Below are 22,712 nucleotides of genomic sequence, written 5' to 3' on the forward strand. Positions count from 1 at the left end.
AGTTAACTTGACTTTCAGACACATAATAAATCGTCCGTCAGTCTAAGTATGTCCCAAAAATTGCGTGGGATATACTTATGCTAAACAATTCCTTGCTGTTTATCTGGAATTCAAATTTAACTGGGTGTCCTGTATTTTTTTTTCTAAACCTGGCGATCCCACCTGCAGGGTCCCTGACTGATACACTAACACATCCCTCAGGTCATGGGCATTTCCACCCACCCCTGACTAGAGGAATAGGTGGGTTTGAACCTCTTACACTCTGCCCTGCGGAGACGGAGCTACATACAGGCTGCTTCTTTCTCCTGTTGGGGCAGTGGGAGGCTTTCCTGGGGACAGGAACATAGTCTAAAGATGAGGAGACTGGCCCAGACATCTCCCCAGTTGCGTGGCATCAGCCCCTGAAATGCCACCAGGGCCATGGGCAGAAACGGTCCCAGTCCCTGTTCCCAAGAGCAGGTCCTGGCCATCGGCAGAGACGTGGCCGAACTCTCAGCCTCAGCTTTGAGCTCACAGCAGAACCCCGAGGGGGTTGGCATCCAGGACAAGGACATTTGGAGAGAGAGGGCAGGGTGTCAGATGGACTTGGAATCTCTTAGACTCGCTCCTCTGCCACCAGCGGGAGAAGACGCGCTGCCTTTTCAGGGCTCCTGTGATTACATCAGACCCACCTGGCGATCTCCCACTTCTCAGTCCGCTGATGCAGAACCTTAATCACACCTGCACAGGTGATGCAATCATGAGTGCGATGGCTCGTCCCGGGGACTGGGGAACCATGGAGCCAGGTTAGAACTTGGTTCACCTCTGCCCCCTCCCTCCTGGCCTTCAGAACTCCACACTCCCCTGGTCCTCCTTCCTCACTGCTGCCCCTGCTTGGTCTCCTTCGCTCCGTTCACCCACCAGCACCAGCGTTTTTAGGAACATTGGGATGCCCAGAGCACCTAGGGAGCTGGCAGAAGCCACCCCAGCTGGGGATTCAGCCCCTACTCAGGGAAGCTCGTGGCCTGGGGTTTGGGGGCCTTGCCTCCAAGCTCAGTTGTGGAGTGACCTCCCAGGGTCAAGTAACCCCCAGGAGAGTTTGGGAAGTGCTGAGACTCCACTGTGAGGGGTCCACCGTGAGGGGGCAGCTCTGGCAGCTGGGGGTGCACGTGGGGTGGGTGACCCAGACAGAACTGGCTCTTTTTCCAGCTTGGCTGCAGAGCTTCAAGAGAGGGTCTGGCCTTAACCAGAAATGGCTGTGGACCCGAAAATGGCACAAATGCTGGATCTGGGAGTGGACTAACACCTGGCAGAGTAATAGCAATAATAGCAGCTTTTTTTGTGTCGGGGGGCACTTACTGTGTGCCAGCTGCTAAGTGTATGTGTATATCAGCTAATTTAATCCCCACAACTACGTATGAGGCAGGTACTATGTTAAGCCCCATTTCCCAGAGAAAGAAACTGAGGCTCAGCAAGGTCAGGAGACTTGCCAAGACCGGACAGCTCATGATTAGAGAAGAGTTGCTGAGGGATGTCACATCTGCCTTCACTGCCGTGCCGAAATGTGACATAAATCTGTGCTCAACATTCACAATGTGGTTATAATGGCACAAGACGTCCTGTGGGGAAGCAGTTGAACTAGGACTTAACGAGGGACACTATGAGGAGACATATTTGGACTCAGTGTAAGGAAGGGCAGATGTTCTGGCGGCCAGAGTGGCCCAGAGGTGGACACGGCTACCTTGGGAGGGAATGAGGTCCCTGTTGCTGGATATATGCAAGTGAAGAGGCTGTTTCCATTTTCTGAGGCCCTGGTAACAACAGATACTGTACTGAACATCCTACACATGTCATCTTTAGGTTCTCACTGCTCCATCACATACGCACTGCTGTCGCCGATTTACAGAGGAGGAAACTGAAGCCCAACGAGATTAAGTGACTCAGTGATGGTTATGTAGATGGTTGGTGGGGGAGCCGTGACTCAAACCCAAAGCTGTGTATCTCCAAAGCTGTGCTTGTACCCACACAACTATCGAACGCCTGCTGTGTGTCTGGTACTATTCTTCTAGAAACTAAGACCCAGCAGGGACAATTTAGTCCCAATCCTTGCCCTGATGGAGATCAGATTCCAGTAGGGAGAGAGACAACCCACAGTAATGAGACCAAAATAGACCTCAACGAGAATGAGGTGAGACCAAAGGTAAGCAGGAGTCAAGGGGGTTCAAGACGGTCAGGGGAGGCCACTCTGAGTGGTGCATCTGAGCTGAGATCGGAAAGGAAAGAAGAAAAAGTATTATGAAGAACTGGGAGAACGGTGCCCTAGGCAGAGGCAACCACGGGTGCAAAGGCTCTGAGTGGGGCAGGGGAAGAACAATGTGGGAAGAATGGCCAAGGTGGGGGCCAGATCACTGGGGCCCTGGTCATCCAGGGTTTAAACTTCATGAGTAGTTATTGGAGGGTTTTTAAGCAGTGGTGTGCTGCAGCCAACTCATGCCCGCACACGAGAACCACTTGTTAAATCTTCAGGATTGTTGCGCATTGTTAAACTATTTGTAGCTTGAAATCAGCCATGGTGGGAGTATTTACACCATGGAAATGGGCAGCAGGTGGGTAAACATTTATCTGCCTCACACTGGTTTTAGACAGGGAAGTGGGGAGAGTGGATCTGCGCCTGAAGGAGCGCCCTCTGGCTGCAGGGGGGAGAATGGCCTGCAGGGGACAGAGAAGCAGGATGCCCCGCAGGGAAGGCCATTGCCTTGGTCCATGTTGGAGAGATGGGGGTTTGGACAAGGATGGGCCAGTGGATGGATCTGAGTGATTTTGAAGGCAGAACCAGTGGGCCTTGCTGAGGCGACCCCATTACGGGAGCTCAGAGCAGGGAGGTGACCTGCCCAACGTTACACGGCTGGAATATGGAAGAGGTACGATCGAGCCCAGGCCTGCCAGGCCCCTAAACCCTTTCTGTTCCCTATACTTCAGTGTTTCCCTAAGTTGCCATGAAGATTCTTCCTGGGGAAGGTTATGGTCTAGGATGAAGAGGAAATCATTAATGATGTCCCTGGCTGCCTCCAGCCCTGGCTCCCTGTGGTCAGGGCACCCCTTTCCCACACCTCTTCTCAGGAGGGCGGGTCCTCTGAGCTGCGGTTGAGGGTGGGGCGTGAAGGGAGCCAAGATGTCACCGTCATAGACACTGGGAGGCCCAGCTCCCACTGGTGGACTCTGGGACCATGGCGTCTCTCCTCCCTCCCAGGAGGGCCCGGCCCCAGGAGGGCTGCCCCAGAGATGGCCTCGGAGGGTCCCACGACCTGCTTGGGCGATTCCCAGCTCTGGGATGCGGGACCTCCCCCGGGGCAGGGCAAGGACCAGGGCTGGAACCGGTCTAGGACCTCAGAGGAGGGGCCGCCACAGCACAGCTTCCCGGGCCGGGGCTGCTCTGGTTTTTGCTGGGGTGGGAGGGAGGGGATGGGGATAGATCTGAGAGTCTAGCTCAGTGGGAGCGGGGGATCTAAGCAGCGCCAGGTCTTAGCGAGATGCCGGCAGAATCACTAGGCCCTGCTTGTCTGCCCGCACCTGCTCCCCGCCCCCTCGCCCTGCACAGGCTTCACAAGCTCCCAGTCCCTTCCCTGAAGCCGCCGTTGGCACCAATCCCAGCAACAGGGCTCATCTGCTCCAGCCCCTCCCTCTGTCAAAACTCACTCTCAGAAAAGGGTCCTGTGCTGCGGGATGACTGTCACTGTGACCTTCTGCAGGAAGCGAGAAGGGAGGAACAGGAAACAAAACTAATCGAATACCTACCAGGTGTCAGGCAGAGCTGCTTGCTTTCCTCGAAGAGTTAAAATTACAGAAAGATTTCCCCTCATACTCTGCCCCTAAAACAAGGTTCTAAAAAGTTTATTCTTATCCTTCTAGACTTTCTTCTTTGTACACACACACACAGGCTATTTTTTAAAAAAATGAGATAATGTTACGTGTTCTATGTGGATTATTTCATTTAATCCTAGCTTGTTATTATCTCTACTTTGCATTTCAGGAAACTGACGCTCAGAGAGGTTATGTACTTTTCCTAAGGTCACACAGCTGGTAGAACTGCCTGGCCCCACAGCCTCACTCTCTGCATCCTGGGCATCACCTATGGGTGCAGAAGGCCAGCCTTGTTCCTGCTGGGAGGCATTTGGGGCTGCAGAGCAGGTGGGGCTGGAATTCTGGGCAGAGGCCTGATCCGGCCTTCCCTTCTGCTGTGCTGTGAGACTCAAGCCCTGGGGTCAAATTCCAGCCCCACTGAGTCCTTGTTAATGCTTTTTAAAAGGGGATTCTATTGCCATTTAATTGTGGCTCTGCCCTTGAAGCAGACTCCCAGCTGTCTGTAACAGACAGCTTGGCCTTGGATTTCTCTCTCCCAAAGCCCAGGGGATAGAGGCTGCACTGGGAGGTCTGCGACCTGGGCCACTCACCAGCTGTGGAACCTCGGCAGTTCCTGCCTCTCTCGCCTTGGTCTCCTCTCTTCAAAGTTCCTTTCAGCCCCAAGGTAAGCCCATGACTCCACCCCTAGTCACTGCAGCTTGCCGGAGAGAGGAGGGGGAGGAAGAGGACGAACCAGAGCAGAGAGGAGGGCTCTGGGGCAGCTTAGTGGGTTTGGAAGGGAGTGGGAGTTTAAGAACAGGTTCTGGAATCCCTAGACCTGGGTCCAAATCCCAGGGCAGGACCTATGCAGTTGCACAAGACCCAGGCTCAAAAGATTCCCTACTTGGTTTTACGTTCTGTCATTGCTGTCTTGAAATTCTTGACTTTCTGAGTAAGGAGCCCAGCATTTTCCTGTTACGTTGGGTCCCACAAATTGCTCAGCCAGCCCTGCTACCGCTTATGAGCCGTGTGCCCTTGGCAAGTGATTTCACCTCATCGATCCTGAGTTTTCTTATCTGCAAAATGGAGCGATGGTTACACCCGCTGGGAGGATTGTTCTGAGAATTCACAGAGAGATGCCTGGTAAAGAGCCAGGCAGAAGTAAGTCCATAACCAGCGTCAAGCCCTGGTAATTGTGGCCATCTTTCTGTAGGGCTCTGTAGGGCCTGACAGGGAGAAATATCTCCAGAGCCGCAGTCTGTCTCCCAGCCTTGTCCACGGGCGGGGGGCACGTTTCAGGCCAAAAATAAAATCCTCACTGGGAAGCGAATGGTGTCACCATGCCCATAGCAACCCCTGCCTGTGGCTATACTGGGTCCAGTGGTTTAGGGCCCTAAGTTCCTGGGAGATCAGGTGCTGTGGGGTTTGAGCCTGCGGAGAGATGAGGGTCTGGTGAAGCTGCTCCAGCACCTGCTTTCAGCCGAGAGAGGGTCAGTCACGTGACCTTCACAAATGAAGGCCTGACGCCCAGAGGCACTGATGGCATCTCCCCAAGGGCCGCCTCCTTCACTCTATGTCTTGGCTTGTAGGACCCCCAAGGTGTTGTCCCAGCACCTCAACCTCCCAGATGTTTCTAGAGTCCCGACTTCCTGGATTCATAGCTCAGCAATTTCCCAACGGTGAGACCTTGGGCAAGTTACTCAACCTCTCTTGGCCTCAGTCTCCCCATCTGCGAAACACTGACAGGTTTGACCTCGTGGACGTGTCGTATTAAATCAACCCCCGCATGAAAAGTGCTTACAAGTGTGCAGACAAACGTTAGCCACTGCAGCGGCTGGCCTGCCTGATTCCCCTCCGCGCCGAGCCCAACAGCAGGCTCCGAAATGCCAGTCTGACCACGCCTCTCCTTCAGCCGCTCGTTGCCTTAAGGATAAAGACCAAACTCCTTGTTCTGGCTTCTCTGAGCCTCCATGCGGTGAGCCCCTGTTCAGGGGCCATTTCCCCTTCTAGAGTCCACAGCCTCAGGATTTGCTCTGGGAAACCTCCAGCCCCCAAGGCAGAGCCTATGATGTGACCGTCAGTCAAGCCAAGGGACGGGCACAAGACCCAGGCTCAGCCAGCTGGGCACCTTCTGTAAGGACTTTGATTATTATTATTTTTTTAATAAATTTCTTTCTTTATTTATTTTTGGCTGCGTTGGGTCTTCGTTGCGGTGCGCGGGCTTCTCATTGCGGTGGCTTCTCTTGTTTCGGAGCATGGACTCTAGGCGTGCGGGCTTCAGTAGTTGTGGCACACGGGCTTAGTTGCTCCATGGCATGTGGGATTTTCCTGGGCCAGGGCTCGAACCTGTGTCCCCTGCATTGGCAGGAGGATTCTTAACCACTGTGTCACCAGGGAAGTCCCAGGACTGTGATTCTTAAGGATGGAGAAGCTTATGGAAAGGGGTTGGGAGGGTTCATTTGGGAGGTTATCCCCCTGAGTTCCTGCTGCCTGGATCTCCAGGGCTGCCCTGGGCCCCGGTCCTCTCTGAGCCTGGGTTTTTAGCCTTTCTTCCGATTCTGTGCGATCTCTCACAGCCTTCCATTGATGCTTTGTCCAGAGTAGCCCTGTCAGTTTCTGTCGCAGGCATCCAGAGATGCTGGTGGATACACTCTGGCTCCAGACACACCCCAACTTTGACCTTCACCTTCTGCTTTTAAGTATCTGCCTGCGTTTCTCACAGTCCGTGCATGCTACTTCGTGCCTCTGAACCTTTGTCCCTGCTGTTCCTTCTGCCAGGAATGCCCTTCCCACCTTATTCTCCTCATTCATTCTTATCCCAAGAACCACCTCAGACACTGTCAACTCTGGGGGGACTTCCTCCAATCCTCCTCTGTACCACACCCCCACCTCCAGGCTGGCTCTGACCCTCTGGGCAGCCCTAGGCCCTGGGCTTCTCTCCCTCAGCACCGGCATTCCCTCGTCTGAACCCAAGGCCAGATCCAGGCCCGCCCACCTCCATTTCTCGGTTGGCCACAACAAATGCGTTTGGGGCTCCAGAACCATGGGGGGTCATATAGGCAGCTCCCTTGGGACCTGCTCAGGGATTCCTCAGCCAACTAGGACCAAATCCATTGCCTGCTGATGAGGGGTCATGAGGGGAATTGCTGAGGAGTGGGAGATGGGGAATTGTCCCAGAATAACAATGAGCCCAACTCCTCCGGGTTGGCCATTGCTCCAGCCCCAGCCTTTGATCCAGAGCCTGTGCCAGCCTTTGTCATAGCCCCAGCCCCTGCCCCAGCTCAAGCCACAGACCTGACCTCACACCCCACCCTCGGCCCCAGCCCTGTCTCTGCCCCTGCACAGGCCCTTCCCTCCACCTCTGCCCTCACTGCAGACCCCCAGCATTCTTGCCAGTGAGACCCACCCAGGCTGCCCTCTGTAGAGGCCCTGCCTCTGATCGTATGGGGCTTTTGGTGGGGAAGGACTGGCCAGTTAATTGGGCGGTGAATGGAGCAGGTATACCAGAGGTAGGTGCTGCACCCAACTCCCCTCAGTGGCACAAGACCTGCAGCTCCAACAGTAGGTAACAGAGCCGAGCCTTAGGCAGGGGCAGGGGCAGGACCAGGTTTAGGTCCTGAAGGTTCCTTCTGTTCCCCACCTCCCCTGCCCTGGGCCAGACTTAGTCCTGAGCCGTGGACAGGGCTGAACCCTCCATGGTTGCTGAGTGCCCCAGCTGGGGAAGTGCCCGAGCTATAGCTACCCAAAATCAGGTAAAAGGAGGCAAAAGGGGGAGTCCCAGGACAAGCCAGTAGGATTGGGGAAGCTTGCAAGGTTGGGGTATCAGTAAAGACCACCACAGATGACCATCCTTGAAAGAAAAGCAAAAACAGCCCAAGTCTCCCCTGAGGTCACCGTCTCTCCACCCCTTCTCCTTGGGAACTGAACCAGGGCGGCAGGAGTGGGGAGGGCCACAGGACCTCGGGGAATCAGGCCCTCCACTCCACCCACAGGTGGATCCTGCAATGGACACATCATGAGGACAGAAGCCAGCACTGCGATGTCACAGCTCAGCTGCGGCTTTGTGCTCCTGGAGCTGTCGAGTGAGTCAACTGGGCCCCTTCCTCCTTCCCGTGCTTGTGTACCCGTGTCCAATGCTCAGGGCTGGGCAGGTTGACGTGTAGCCCCACCCCTTCTCTCCCTGCTCCTCCCATGTGCCGGGGCTGGCCCAGCAGATGGCCAATGAACAGCACGCTTAGGGAGACTGTCTTCTTTTGGCCATAACTAGCAACCAGACTTAGGTGAGCGGCCCAGGAACTCTTTGCAAGGCTGTGTTGAAACTATCTGTCAACTAGGCCACCTTCCCAGCTTGACCATGAGCTCATTCAAAGTGTCTATCCCGGTCTCCATTCTAGCTCTGTAAAAGCTCAGAGTATATGATGTCAGTTAAATGCATAAATGGCTGGAGGGACGGGTGGGTAGAGATAGATGACAAAGGTATCTCCTTCCTATGTGGGCTACTCTCTCACCCATCCCCAGCTCTGACCCTCGGAGTCTTTCCTGAATGCTCTTGGAAGCTAGCACCTGTTGGAAGTCCCAGGCATCTTGGCACCCGTGGAACTTGATTGTGATGGAGCTGTCCCAGTTATGGGGTGACAAAGGCAATAACGCCACTGCAGAATGGCACATTTGGCTCCTCCAGAGCTGGGGGGCACAACTCAAAGAACTCAGACTTTGAACTTAGTGAAACCGGAGTCGAAATCCAGCCCTGTTGTACATCCTCAAGCTGGTCACAGGGGCCTCTCTGAACCTCGGTTTCCTTTTCTATGAAGTGGGAAGTAAACTGGCTTCTGAGGACCGTCAGGAGAATCAGAAGAGAAAGCTGCTGCCTTGACTGTTGCTGTGGCCATCCATCTTCTTCCTGCCTGGCCCACGTGGCTCTCATCCTCCAGCGTAGCCTGAGGTGGTGAGGGGCAATGCCGGCGGCCGTGGACACAGGCCAGGAGGCTGGCCTGAGCAATACCGGTGACAAGGACAGGGACCTGCAGGTGCTGTTCCAGGAACTCTGCCAACTCCAGGCAAAGTACGAGCTGTCCCAAGCCCCGCCGTGCCCCCTGTCTCAGCCCCAGGGCCACCTGCAGTGGGCTAAACAGCTGGAACTGAGCAAAAAATGCCTGAGGAGTCCAGGCCAGGAAATGAACGGGGAGGGGACTGAGGCCTGGGAGTAAGTCAAGAGGGGCAGCTGATTTGCAAGTGGTGAGGAGGTGGGGGGCTTGGCTCCCGCCCTTTGACCTCAGACCTTGGGCCAGTCCCAGGCCCTGTGCAAGCTTAGTCTCCCTCCACGAAGGCAGGGCTGTGGGTGACCATCCCTACACATCTGCCAGCTCGGCCCCTCTAAAATCAACCTGCAGGGTTGCTGCTGTGTCTCCAAGCAGACGCCCTGAATCCTTGCCCCTGGGTGACTCTTCAATTTCAGGCTGCCCACGAAAGCCTGAGTTAGATGCAAAAGGATGTATTGACATCTGTGAGCGATTTTATGGAGAAAAGTTCCAACTGGTCCATCGGATTCTCATAGGGCTTCCCAACCTCCCCACCGAAAGGTTTAGCACCGTGGCTCACAGGGCCCCACGTGGTATTTGCCGGGAGAAGACAATTTTTTCCTGCATTTTCCAAGACTGTATGGATGAGAAAATGGGGCCTGAGAGGCAGAGTGGCTTGCCCTGGGGAAATCTGCAGTCACTCAGAGATACCCACCACAGCCCTTTCCTGCTCTGCCCTCTGCCCTTGACCACTGACCTTGAAGGCGCCCAGGGTGGGCAACCTATTGGAGACGCATCTTGCTTGGTGATGCCCCCTGACGGCTGGGCAGCAGCACGTGGCTGTCGCCCCTCTGGGGGCTGCCGGGGCCCCGACCACAGACTGAGTGCTTATGATGTGCTGGGAGCCCCAGACCCGGTCCCCACCGGCCTGTGAGGGAGGGGTCTGGTTACCCCTGTTACGGACGGGCCAGCCAGGTACAGAGAGGCAAAGCCTGTGGCCGGATCACCGGCTACTGGGGCCTCAGGCCATCTGCCACCAGCTCAGCCTGCAGGAGGGGCTCTATAGACTCCATGCCACAAAGGCCCGGCCTCGCCGGCCCCCAGGCCCCTTCCTCGTGGCCTGACCACAGGCACCTATTTGACCTGTTTGTGGCTCAGTTTACTCAGCAGTGAAATGGGGGTAGAGAGACTCGAGTCAGTGGCCCACTGATGGGGTCAGTGACCAGCCCAGCCCGGATCCGTGCAGATCCACAGAGGCTGGCCTTTGCCAGGGGTCACGACCTGGAAGTCTCCAAACCGTGTTCTCACGTCTGGCTCTCTCGCCAGCACTGAAATGTCTCTACAGACAGAGGAAGCTGAGGAGAGAGGTGGAGAAGCATAAGGTTTTTGAAGACTATCTGATCAAGGTCCTTGAGAAAATCCCCAAGGGTACGTATGTAACTTCCTCAGCAGGCCTGTCCTCTCTGCGGCCACCTCCCAGCCTGGGAACCCGGGCGCGTGTGAGCTCGCTGAGCCCTGAGCTCGCCGGCAGAATGGGGATCCACAGGCCAGTGCCACCGTAGTCGAGCCAGCCATGTGGCCTGCAGCAAGTTCTCAACGTCTCTGGCGGGAACAGCAACAGTTCTGTGGACTGGATCATCCTTTCCGAGCACGTAGCCGGGTGCCGGAGGTTTAGCTAGCACCCAGTAAGTGTCAGCTGTTATTATTATCTCATTTGTCTTTGATTTTGCTCTTAGGAACTAAAATTACACAGGCATCTGAAATGAGTTTTGTGTTCTGTTTTATCATGATTTGCACCAGAATCCACTGTTATCAGTGCTGAAAACTTGATAGGAAAGAAAAGGGGAGCCAAACATACATAATTTTATTATCGTCATTGTCTTTACATCACCAATAATAAAAGTAACTATTACTGTTTATGAAATAGTCACTCTGTGCTAAGCTCTTTACTAAATCCTTTTACCCGCTTTAGGAGCTTCTGAGAACTGTGTTACCCAGGCTCAGGGAGGTCAAGGGACTTGCCCAAGTCGCCCAGACAGGAAGTGGTGGGGCTGGGTCTCAGACTCTGGTCTATCTGATTTCAGAGTCACTGTGCTAAGTGCTCTGGAGCTGCAGGAGCCCCAAGGACTCTGCCCTGGAGGTCAGGGAAGGCTTCATGGAGGAGGGGGCCATTCATGGGGCTCAAATGTGTTCAGCACAGGGAACAGCGCCGCAGGCAGGAGAACAGCACAGATGTAGGCTGGAGCCACGGCCCTGTGCAGTGGGTTTGGGGTTGAGTTCCAGTGTACTGGAGCGCCGGGATCCGGCAGGGGTCGCTGGGAGATGTGATTGGAAGGTTGAACAGCACCAAAGAGCCTTGAGCACCAAGCCAAGGAGGGGCGCAGGCCTCCCGGTCAGGCACGGGGTTTGAAGCAGACCCAGCACCCAGTGCTGCTTCTAGAAGCCTCCTAGTTTGGGACCTTCCTAATTCAGCAATTCAACCCTGTTCAACTCATCCAGAATGAGCAACCACCCAAGCTGGGGATCCCGTCACTCGGGACAGCAACAATCCCTGTCCTCTTCCTGCAGGCTCCCCCAGTCGGCAGTTTCTCCTGGGGTGGCGGTGGGGGGGTTCTCCTGCCTCACTGGGCAGCCTTGATCCAGAATCCTTGTTCTCAGCCTCACGGTGGCCTTTCAAATGCTGATTCTTCTCTTGAAGAGGTGGGAGGTCAGTGATGGGGCACCCTCAACTTTGGGGCTCCAGTGGACAGCAGAAGCCCCACCTACCTTACTAGGATCACTGCAGGGGGCAGGTGAGGGCTGGGCATTCTGTGCCCACCCATCCTGCCATGCACTGTCTCTGTAGGCTACAACCAAGGGGAGGAGCCGGAGGCGGCCCCGGTGGAGGCCACGGTGGAGGCCACGGTGGAGGCCACGGTGGAGGCCATGGTGGAGGCCCCGGTGGAGGCCATGGTGGAGGCCCCGGTGGAGCACTATGGGAAGCTCTTCGCAGTCAGCCAGGACAACCAGAAGCGTCTGGAGGCCTTCTTCAAGATGAGCCAGGCCGTCCACCAAAGCCTGGAGGGAGTCTCTAGAGGGAGGCCATAGGGCTCTTATCCCGGTAACAGCTGCCTGAAGCCTGGCCCATCCCCCTTGGCCCAGAGAACTGGGATGTAGGGACCCCCTTCCCTCTGCACCCTCAGAGAAGGCCTGGAGCAGGGGTGGGCTTCTGAGAGGGTCTGAGTGGGGCGGTCACTCCAGAGCCTTGTTCTGTACCCCTTTCCCTCCCTTTCTGCTGGGTTTCTCCTGAGGAAGACTCAGCTTATACTTAAAAGGTGTTCTTCATGGTAGAAAAGTCAGGATTTCTAGATTCAGACAGACTGGGGTTCAAATTCCAACTCAGCCTCTGACTAGCTGCATGACCCTGGGCACGTTTAGACCCTCTCTGAGCCTCAGTTTCCTCTTCTGTGACGAGGGGGCAATTCAACCTAGTTGGTAGGCTGTTGTGAGACACTGAACACAAACTGTCTCAGAGTTAAGTGCTCCAAGAGGTCATCTCCCTCATAGTTGGTTAATCTTCTAATAAATTGAACTTCCACCCCAAGGGATGGGCATTCCATCTGGAAGAAACTGCCCTGGCAAAGGCATGGCATGATGAATTTTTGTGCTGCAGTTGGGGCCTGGGGACACGGAGAAGACAGAGGACGGGGACATGGAGAGGAAGGGAACAGGGAAAGTGAGGCTGATGAGTCGGCTGATTCTTGCAAAGGACAGTGGCATGGCATTTGCAGCCAGTCTCTGCCCCCTAGTGGTAACACTGAAAACCTACACCATTTTGTACGTTGTTTTTCCTTCGTGGACGGGGCACTGTGAGAAGCACTTAACAAGCTTTATCTCATTTAAACCTCACCCCAGCACCCGGAGGTAGGTGCTTCTATTCCTAGAGCTGAGACTAGAGGAGGGGAGTGAGGTGAGTATGCAAGTAGAAGGTTGGATCCCAACTTTATTGAGAATTTTAATACTTTGTTCATCATGGATTTTTTTTTTTTTTGCCTTAACTTTCATTTTTAAAAAACACTGCATTTGGGAATTCCCTGGTGGTCCAGTGGTTAGGACTCCGCGCTTCCACTTCAGGGGCATGGGTTCGATCCCTGGTTGGGGAACTAAGATCCCGCAAGCTGCGCAGTACGGGCAAAAACAAAAACAAACAAAAAAATTGCATTAAAATATCATTTATATTAATTTTGAGTTAAATGTTGCACCCTAGTCCCAGGCATGCTATTTTTCTCATTTTCTAAGTAAGAAAACTAGGCCTCAGAAAAGTGAGGACACATGTATATCCTGTGTCCTCCAAACACATCTCCGCGGGGCCTGGCGTGGGAGTGCACACAGCACATCCTGTGCCCCGCAGGCCTGGGCCGCAGAGGCTGTCACAGCCTTGCCCCCTGGTGTCCTCCCAGCAGCTCCTGCAGCCGGAAGGGCCCAGACAGGTGGTTCTGCTTACGGTGAGAAAAACGGGCTCCAGGAGCTGAGTTGGGATTCAAACCCTAGTGATCCTAGACATACATTTTCCTGCATCTCCTGGTGCCTTAAAGGGCCCTGACCACCCAGAACTTTCCCCTCCTCCACCCCCATCATCTCTCAGTCCCCCGAGCCGTGAGCTCCTCGGGACCAGGCCCAGGGCAGGTGCCCCGGGAGGTCAGCTGCACCGAATTGACCAGCCACCCTACCACAGAGCCTCAAGATCCGGCTCTGCCAGCTGCAGAAGTGTCACCGCAAGCAGGAGCAGTGGCGGCAGTTGGATCATGGTGTCACCTACCAGAAAGACACAGGCAGCTGTGATGTGAGTCAAGTCCACTGGCTGGGGTTGGGGGTCGGGCAGCGCAGGGGCCGGGGGCTGCTGTCTCCTCGATAATGATCGGCCCGCAACACACACACACACGCGCACACACACACGCACGCACATGCACACCACTTACCCACTTACCTCTCCTTGGTGACTGTTAGCTTTCAAAGGGCTTCTCTAAGATGAGCCTGATGTCATGTGACAGGTGGGAGAACTGAGGCCACAGGTAGTTAAGGACCAGCTGGGATGCCCCCGTACAGTCCCCGGGCCTGGCATCTGCACTCCTAAATATTGGTTGATTCTTACTCATGTCTATTCACAGATGAGAAGAATGCAGCTTGGAAAGAGTAAGTCAGGGCTGAAGTCCGGGGCCAGGATTTCTGGGTTTAATCCCTTGAGCTCCTCCTTCCTGGCCTGGAGAATGTGGACTAGTTATTCTCCGGACCCCCGGGTCCTCCGCGTACCAGAGCCTGGGCCCTTCTGGCCTTGGGGGCTGCCTGGAGGACACGGGGGAGCAAGGCTGGGGCACAGGGCTGTGCCAGGCACACTCCACCTGGGCAGGGTGCGGTCAGCAAACGTGGGACCTTCTCCGGCCCTTGTGGGATCCTAGTTTGGAAGACATGAGGGTTGGGGTCTGTGGGCTGCTGACTTCCAACCAAGGAGCTTTGAGGGGGAACTGGATTGGCCACAGTTTATAAAGTCTGTTATGGGTCTTTCTCTGGAAGGTGAGAAGTAAGGTTGCTGATCACAACCCTGAAGGCCTGAAGTCCACAACTCTGGAGCTTCCCAGAGTGAGGAGCCCTGGGTTCCCCCGTGTCCCCTCCTGGCCCCTGCCCTGGGTGTGGACCACAGATGTGCCCAGCCGGGACGACCCTCTTGGAAGTTAGTCGGTCCAGTGTGCCTCTTTGCAGAGGCGGATGCTCTGGCCCCGAGGTGAGGGGGGACTCGTCCAAGCCCCTTTGGTTGTGGAGCCAAGACCAGCAGGAGGAGGTGGATCCTGGCTTCAGGACACTTCTCCGGCCTGAGTGAGCTGGGGACAGGGGGCAGGGAATTCTGGGAGGGGCCCGAGCCTGCAGAACCAACTGCTCAACTGCATGCAAACGGCCATCCACAGCACGGCCCAGCAGCGCTGCGCCTCTGCCCACGGCATGCCCAAGGGCGCGGGTCTCTTCTCCAAGCTCGACCTCATCCGGGTGAGGACTCTCATGCCCAGGCTGGCCTCCGACTTGAGCCTGCCCTCGGCCTCGGCTTATGGGGCATGGGTGGTGAGCTGCCCTATCAGGTCCTCCCTCCATGGCTGCATGGCTCCTGCACGGGTGCGGTAGGGTCTCAGGGTCTCTTTTAGGCTCTTAGCAAACTTGTAATGAACGCTCATTGGTGCAGGGTCAGAGGGTTGTAAAGGAGCTCCTGCCCTGCCTGGTCTTAATGTGGAGCCCCACCCCGGTACATCACACACACACACACACACACACACACACGGGGTACACACTCATACAGACACTCATATGGGCTCTCCTCGCACCCTGCAATATACACGAAACATACACTGACACACCTGCAAACACACCAAGGAGCACACAGATGTAGTCACGATTACACGGGGAGGCACATTTCAGTGACCGAGGGAGCCTCTGTGCAGGGTCCTCATTTTAAACTTCAGACTCTCGTCAAGTCCACTGAGATTTCCCTTCTCAGTGGGAGGGTCCCCACCAGGACCAAACTCCCACCAGTCATAATGCTGATGCTGCAGTAATGGAGGTCATGTGATCAGATTGGCTTCCACCCACAGCACCATATCTTGTTTTCTTTTTAATAATAGCTTTATTGAGATATAATTCTAGTACCCTAAGATTTACCCTTTTAAAGTGCACACTTCAGTGTTTTCAGTACAGTTTCAGAATTTCACAACTATCATTAGTATCTATTTCCTGAATCTCTTCATCACTTCCCCAAAATACATTTTGTATCTGGCTTCTTTCACTTTGCATGATGTCTTCAAGTTTCATCCACGTGGTAGCACAAATCATTCCTTTTTATGGCTGAATAATATTTCGCTGCATGGAGAGACCACATTTTGTTTATCTATCCATTAGTTGATGGACATTTGGGTTGTTTTCATTTGGGGGCTATTATGAATAATGCTGCTATGAACATTCATGCCCATGTTGTTGCATAGACATATCTTTTCAGTTATCTTGGGTATATACTTAGGAGTGGAATTTCTGAGTCTTGTGGTAACTCAGCGAGGAACTGCTGAACTGTTTTCCAAAGTGGCTGTGTAATTTTACAATCCTGTGATCAAAATATGAGGATTCCAGTTTCTCCATATCCTTGTTAACACTTGGTGGTCTGTCTTTTATAATTTAGCCATCCTAATGGGTGTGAAGTGGTATCTAATTGTGGTTTTGATTTGCATTTCCCTGATCATTAATAATGTTGAACATTCTTTCACGTGTTTATTGGCCATTTGTGTATCTTCTTTGGAGAAATGTCTACTCAGATCCTTTGCCCACCTTTTAACTGGATTGTTTGTCTTTTTATTGCTGAGTTGTAAATATTCTTTGTATATTCTGGATAAAAGTCCCTTATCAAATATACGATTTGAAAATATTTTCTCTCATCCTATGGGTTGTCTTTTCACTTTGATGGTGTCCTTTAAAGCACAAAGATTTCAATTTTGATGAAACCCGATTTATATATTTTTATTTTAGTTACTTGTGCTTTAGGCATCAAATCTAAGAAACTATTGCCTAATCCAGGGTCATGAAGATTTACACCTAAGTTTTCTTGTAAGAAGTTTATAGTTTTAGCTCCAGTATTTAGGTTTATGATGCATTTTTAGTTAATTTTTGTATATGGTATGGGATAGGGGTCCACTTTCATTATTTTGCATAAGGATATTCAGTTGTCCCGATACCATTTGCTAAAAAAACTGCTCTCTCCTCATTGAATTGTCTCCTCATTCTTGTCAAAAATCAATTGGCTGTAAATGTGAAGGTTTATTCCTGGACTCTCCATCCTATTCCATTGGTCCTTACGCCTGTCCTTAGCACCGTCTGGATCACTGCAGCTTTGCAGTAAGTTTTGTAATTGGGAAGTGAGTCCTCCAGCCTCACTTTTCCTTTTTGAGGTTGTTTGACTCTTGTAACTGCATGTCTTGCATCGTGCGTGGAAGTTCCGTGTCTGGGTGGGTTTCAGGTCTGGTGTGACCCAAGGCTCAGTGACACCACCAGGACCCATCCTTGCCACCCTCCCTTGTCTGCCAGCTTCAGCATTGGTTTCATCCTAAGTCATAGCTTGCTTTTCTCTTTCGAGGCAAGTTCAGTGGAGTTGTTTGAACTCAGGATTCTTAGCGCCTCTGGGACACTGGCGGCGAGTCCCATGGCCAACGTTGTCTAGCAGCAAGAGTCCACAGTGAGCGAGCCTGCGTCTTTTAGTTGAGAAGAACTCAGGAGAACTTCACAGGCAGTATCAGGGCCTCTGCTCCATGGTACAGCTCTTGGGGCACCATTCACAGTGAAGGCTGCATAACTGGCATCCCCTGGGGCATTGATCCTTCACATCATGATATGATTGAGCATTTAAGTAAGGGCACATTTGCCCTACAGTCACAGTGTATTAATTTCATCTTCTTCCCAAGAAAAAGGAAGAAATTACCCAGTGATGTCAGGGCGTCCCAAAGATCTCCCTCAGCAATCACTCAGTCAAGACTCAGAGTCACCCACATGCGCTCGGCATGGTACTAGGGAAAGAGAGGTGGAGGGAGATAAAGGTCACCTGGCCCTTAAGAAATGAGTGCCCCTCAGAGAGGGTGGGCTTCTTGGAGGAAGCAGTGAGAAGAGGCAGGCAACCACATTCAAGAAGCCGCACAAGGACCTGGGCTCTGAGCCATCCAGCTCTGCCACTGCTGGGCTGTGTCACTTCAGACAAGTCACTTAACCTCTCTGAGCCTCAGTTTGCTCATTTGCCAATTGGCATTGATACCACATCTTTGGCAGGGCCCTTGTGAAGACTAAAGGAGACGCAGGTCAACCTTGATGTTGCTTTGGTCCCTGGGAAGTGGTGTCCAGGGGCCAGAGTACAGTCAAGTGAGAGAGATTTCTTTTTTCTCCCAGGAATTTATGTTGGACAAAATGGAGACTGTGAGATTCATCTCACTGCTCACGGGACCCAGAGTGTGCTGGACAGCAGACAACCCCAAGGACCGGGGCCTCAGAAGTTACCCCAGACCATTCAGGAAACATTCAAAGAGTCAAGATTCGATCCCCAGGACCCCCTTTCCTAGCACCCAGACTTCAGAGTGCTCCAGCCTGTACTGACACAGCCCAGGGCCACCAGCCCTGCCAGCATCACGACCATCTCCTTACCTGCTTGGCTTCCTTTTTTCACCACCAGCGCTCCTGAGTGGGTGGGCGCCAGGGGAGGCGGGGCTCAGCGAGAGGTGGGGCAGCTAGGGCCAGGTGGGGTTGAGGGGGCGCTGTTCCCTGCATTGGGGGATTGGCAGGGATCGAGGTGAGGCCTGCCTGGGACGGTGGGCGAGACAGAGGGAGGTTCCCAAGTCAGAGGCAGCAGCCTGGTGGGAAGTCCCAGGTTGGAGACCTGCACCCAGAAGCTGGGGATGCATTTCTCGCTGTCATTGGTGGGTCTGTCTGGGGCCAAGGAGCTTGAATGGATGCCCGACTATTGGGAACGCTGCAGTCATAGGAACTCTCACAAAGAGCCACCATAGGATACGCGAGAGCTGGCCTGGCCCACAGCAGACCAGGGGTACTCAGTTTGTAGAAAGACATCTCATCACTGGTTCCCAGAAACTGGATACCAGTTTGGTGCCTTCTGCCCACCTGAGGGTCCCTGAGCTGTCTGGAATGAGTGCTACTCTCAGGGGGACTGGGGGCAGGGCAAAGCCCCTCTCTGGGCTGGTTTTCCCACATGTGAAACCGGGTGCGAGGATGTCTAAGGGAATCCCCTCTCCAGTCTGACGTTCTTAGGTCAAGGTTGGAAAGGCCTCTGCGTGGATGGCACTGGCTTGGTGTTATTGAGCCACGGAGGTGAAATCATCCTGGCGGCCACCGCAGCCCCGAAAAGGATTCACTTCTGCGGGTCTGCTGATGTTAACTGATTTAGGTTAACTTTGAAAGTTCGGAGCAACTGATTTGCAGCAAATGGTGGGGCATCAGCAAATTACCTTTCAAAGGGGAGTTTCAGAAAAGATGCTGCTATTCCTTCAACAAGCACCGAGGGTCTGCTGTTTTCCAGGTGCTGTTGGGAGAGGGGACGGGAGGCTCGGAGGGAGGGGGTGGGAGGCTGAGTAGGACCTGGCCACTGAAATATTTAGGGAAGCTAAATATAAGAAAGAAGGTTATGTCGGGTCAGGTCTTAAGAGCAGTTTTCTTAAAAGGCCGGGGGAGCTGCAGAGAAAACATCCTTTCGAGTTTCTGACTCACAGGCCTTTGGGGCAAAGAGAGCATCCCAGGTAGGGCTTGAGTCGGATTTCAGAAGGGAGAGGTTGGGGGAGGGCTGAAGAAACTGAAGGAAACAAGGGTAGGGCTTCCAGTTTGGCTGGAGCACAAAGAACCCGACAGGCAGTCTGAGATGGTGGGCTGGGGAGCCACCGTGGGGTGGCAAAGGCCAGGCTACGAGGTTTGGAGGCCATACCTGGGGGTGTCTTAGACCATTCTGGCTGCCATAGCAAAATACCATACACCAGGTGGCTTAAACAACAGACGTTTATTTCTCATAGTTCTGGAGGCTGGAAGTCGAAGATGACGGCATTGGCAGGTTTGGTGTCTGGTGAGAGCCCACTTCCTGGTTCAGGTGGTGGAAGGGGTGATGGAGCTCCCGGGGTCCCTTTCATAACGACACAAATCCCATTCATGAGGGCTCCACCCTCATGACTTAATCACCTCCCAAAGGCCCCACCTCCTAACACCATCACACTGGGGTTAGGATTTCAACATAGGAATTTAGGGAACAGGAACATTCAGTCCATGGCAGGGAGCATCTCGCATCCGTACCTCACTGCTTCCTTTCTCTCCACCCAACATCCACTTTCCAAAGAGATCTGAAGTATCTCGTTAGTCTCCCTGTAATGTGGGCACATGTTAGGCCAACAATTCTTAGATTTGAACATCCCTCAGGAGGGCTTGTTACAACAGAGAGTGGGTCTACCCGCAGAGCTTCTCATCCAGCAGGCCTAGGGTGGCCAGGCCTTAGAATCTGCATTTCTGACAAGTTCCCAGGTGATGCTGCCGCTGCTGGTCCCAGGCCCACACTTTGAGAACTGCTGCTTGGGAGTAATGGCAAATCCCAAACGCCTAAGCTGGGCTCTGCTTCACCTGGAGTACCAACTCCCCCTGCCCGGATCTGCACAATGGGGCAAGCGTCATGGGGACCTGGCATCCCGGGAGGGCCATCCCCACCCCGTCTGACCTCCTGGGAGGTGCTGAACATAACACCCTGTTAGGGGCCCAGGGAACAGTCCTCTCGCTTTGCCCGCTGGGGCTCTGTGTGGAGCTGTTGTCCTCTGTCCCCTGCCATCTGCCTGCCGTGCCCCTGTTGTGTGTATGTTTGTAGGTCTAGTTCAGATGTTTGGCACACTCCTTGGGGAGGAGGGCCATCAGAACAGATACCTGGTGTGGCAGTGACCTGGCCATTAGTCTAAGTTTGCAGTGGGCATCTGAGTCTTTTAGGAGCTCCCAGCCTCCTCTGGGCGGAGCTTGGGTCATGAAATGGACAACTGGGAACTGCGCTTAGGGGCCCTGCTCTCTCAGGCTGCTGGCATGTACTAGAACGCTGGGGTTTATCCTTGCTGGGCTTTTCTGTCAGACAGAAAGCTCTCTCAGCCCTGACTCTGTACCTTTAAAGCACTTTCCTCCTGGGTTCCATATTAGCTGGAGAAAGGCCTTCGAGGGCATTTGGAGAAAACCGCAGTGGTTCAGGTACCTTATGAAATGTCATTTCATCTGACTGCCCACCCAGATCCGGAGGCCCCAAGACACTAGGAGGCCCTGGGCTTGGACATTTTCTGAGACTGAGAGCTCATTACCTGACATCGAATTCCAGCTTTAATTTTCTTCAAGCGTGAGGACATTCTTTCTACAGACCATCCAGGAAGAGTTAGACTACTAGCTAATGGCTGGTGCTGAGAAAACTGGCTATTTGGCAGGAAAATCAAATTATGTCCTTTTTCCACATCACATACTGTAGTCTATTCCAGTTCCTTTGAATGATGGTTTTCCAACTTTAATGTTCATTAAAACCACCTATGACACTTGCTAAACAGGGCTCATTCTCAGAAATTCTGATTCTGGCATGAGGCCCCCAAAATCTGGATTTCTAACAAGCATCCCAGATGGTTTCAGTGCAGACTGGTCTCCAGTCACAGGGTGAGAAACACTGGGTATCTCAATGTCAAAAAGAAGAAAATCTGCTCCACATTTACCTGATCTTTAGTCAGGAAGAACTTTGGAAGCATGAGAGCAACAGAAGTGACACCTGAAAATAATTTGACCACGTAAAAATGAAAAACGCATCTACCTCAGAACCCAGCCAAATATCTAAAGACGATAAACTGGGGGGAAATGGTGAGAAATTTGAAAAAGGATCAATGTTTTTGATATTTAAAGAACCCATACACAGTAAAAAAAAAAAAAAAAAGACATCAATTGTTCATTTTAGCAAATCACAAAGTAAATAAAAATGGTCTATAAACATGAAAGATATTTCGCTTCACTAAAAATAAAATTACACCGCATAACTTCTGCCCATCAAAAAATTTTTGGTTAATACACTAATGCATATAAGATAGGCTCTCCAACACTGCGATGCTGTTTGTATAAACTCTCTGGAAAGCAATTTGAGAAGACATCTTAAGAGGCTTACAAAATGTTTATGTCCTTTGGCTCAGCAATTCTAGGTCAAGAAATTTAAGTTAATAAAACCAGAGCTATTTGGTTCAAAATGACAGAAAGCCCAACTCAACTTGGCTTAAGCCAAAAAAGAGAACATATTGGCTTATAAAACGAGAAGACCAGGGATTCTAGAGCTTCAGGAACAGCTTGATCAGGAGCTCAGTGGCAACAGAATCCAGTCTGTCTGTGGGCTCTGCTCTGCTACAGCTTGGCTTCATTTTCAGGCTCAGCATAAACAAGATAGCTGTCAACAACCTCGGCCCCGCATCCTTTAAAGTTGAAGTCAGAGGAAAAGAGGGAATGTCTCTTCCCAGTAAACCCTGGCAAGTCACAGGATTTACTCTGATTGGATCACCTTGGGTCAGGTGTCGCTCTAAACAAATCTCTGATTGGCTAGGCCTAGGCCCCCTGTCCATCCTGAATGAATCTCTGTAACTAGGGGAGATTCCATGCTCTGATTTCCAGGACTTGATCAAATTTTTGTTTGAGTTTTTGTGAGGTGGAGTATCTTCCATGGCTGGAGACCAACCATATGAACTGAAAGAAGGGTTCCCCAAAGGGAAATCAGGCAGTTGTTATCACAGGGAGGTGAGGCCTGGTGCTGGGCAAGCACAAGCCAGAAATGCCCATTACAATACAGAAACGGTGTCTGTACCAAAATGTCCACCACATTGTTACTTACAGTAGCCAAACTGGATACAAACTCAATATCTCGGAGGAAGAGTTCAGTCAATGATGCAAAACTTTATGATTTTATAATTCTGCAGCCATTAAATTCCATGTTTTCAAAAATACTTAATGTAAGGAAAATTATCCATAGGGTGTAAAGTTAAGTGAAAAAAGCAAGCATTTTTTTAAAAGTTGAATATAAACTCAATTTAGTAAAAATTATATATGTAAAAGAAGGAAATAGACTAAAGCAGTGCTTCTAAGTGGGAGGATCCTGACCCTGGGGTGGAGTGGGAAGTTTTATACCCACCGGGTGCAGTAGATTGAGTAAGTGGTCCCTAGTCTCCACCCCCTGTGGTGGCGTCTACATCCGTGCTCCTGCCAGAGGCTCAGTATTCACTTCTTGGCTTTGGGTTGGCCCTGTGACTTGCTTTGGCCAGTGGGATGTCAGTGGATTATGACACAAGCAGA

General features: G+C 52.6%; 1 protein-coding gene across 1 annotated transcript; it reads left to right on the plus strand.

Moving 5' to 3' along the window:
- The first annotated feature begins 8,774 nt into the window (after positions 1 to 8,774).
- CCDC197 (coiled-coil domain containing 197) lies at positions 8,775 to 17,981 on the plus strand. The gene is given in 9 exon segments (XM_028167088.2): positions 8,775 to 8,881; positions 10,183 to 10,265; positions 11,683 to 11,735; positions 11,808 to 11,897; positions 11,899 to 11,937; positions 13,552 to 13,659; positions 14,388 to 14,453; positions 14,739 to 14,855; positions 17,778 to 17,981. Coding segments are annotated over 9 exon segments (867 nt in total).
- The last annotated feature ends 4,731 nt before the right edge of the window (positions 17,982 to 22,712 follow it).

This window comes from Balaenoptera acutorostrata, assembly GCF_949987535.1.
Source record: "Balaenoptera acutorostrata chromosome 3 unlocalized genomic scaffold, mBalAcu1.1 SUPER_3_unloc_1, whole genome shotgun sequence".
Taxonomy (NCBI): domain Eukaryota; kingdom Metazoa; phylum Chordata; class Mammalia; order Artiodactyla; family Balaenopteridae; genus Balaenoptera; species Balaenoptera acutorostrata.